Source organism: Cynoglossus semilaevis, chromosome Z, assembly GCF_000523025.1.
Source record: "Cynoglossus semilaevis isolate Cse_v1.0 chromosome Z, Cse_v1.0, whole genome shotgun sequence".
Classification (NCBI taxonomy): Eukaryota; Metazoa; Chordata; class Actinopteri; order Pleuronectiformes; family Cynoglossidae; genus Cynoglossus; species Cynoglossus semilaevis.
Window position 1 is genome coordinate 21,532,734 of NC_024328.1, and position 775 is coordinate 21,533,508.

Genomic DNA, 775 nt, shown 5'->3' on the forward strand with positions numbered 1-775 from the left:
CGTGTCCCCTCGCGCTGCCCCCCCCCGTCACATGAGTGCTGAATGCTGATGTTGGACTAGATTGACCTGGTGCAGATGTGGTCAGCTGATCAAAGTGGTCCCTTTGTCCCCCCCCCCAGGATTCCAGATGAAAGACGAGGATTTTCAGCTGGACTCAGCCGAGAGCAAAAACACTCTTTTAAGCAACATGTTTACTGGTACTGGTCTTTTCATTGGCTTCTTCTTGTCCGTGTCATGTACCATGTACCGTGTACCATGTGCCGTGTACCATGTGACGCTCCCTGTCCGACCCAGACTGGAGTAGACCATGTGGACCGGCTGTACACCTGGTCCCCCGTGTGTCCTTGTTGTCATTCCATCTGTATCGTCAACTCCATGTCCTCCGACCCCTGACCCCCCTGACCCCTGACCCCACTGTGGTAGTTGCTTGCTCCATGCGTCTGTTTGGGCCAGGGCTGTGTGAGCAGACCTGTGTGTGTGTGTGTGTGTGTGTGTGTGTGTGTGTGTCTCATCTCCTGACGTCTTCCCTCTCCAGGTTCTCCAGGTTCTTTTAACTCTGGGGACATGTTTCTCAGCATGCAGAGTCTCACTGGGGATTCTTACCAGGGGGCACAAGTCGGAGCCAATGTACAGTCACAGGTAGGACCACCAGACCGGGACCAGGACCGGGACCAGGACCGGGTCCTGACCACCGTCAGTTAGAGTCTGTCACCGTCAGGTCGACTGTAACAACACCGGGACCGTGGTCCCAACATTAAATCAGCAAAAAACTAAA

General features: G+C 54.6%; 1 protein-coding gene across 1 annotated transcript in view; it reads left to right on the plus strand.

Moving 5' to 3' along the window:
- Positions 1-746, plus strand: part of LOC103398338 (pre-B-cell leukemia transcription factor 3-like) — a 57,364-nt gene extending 56,618 nt beyond the window's left edge. The window contains 2 exon segments of the mRNA XM_025053449.1: positions 51-197; positions 536-746. Coding sequence (XP_024909217.1) covers positions 51-197; positions 536-702 — 314 coding nt within the window. The 3' untranslated portion in view covers positions 703-746.
- The last annotated feature ends 29 nt before the right edge of the window (positions 747-775 follow it).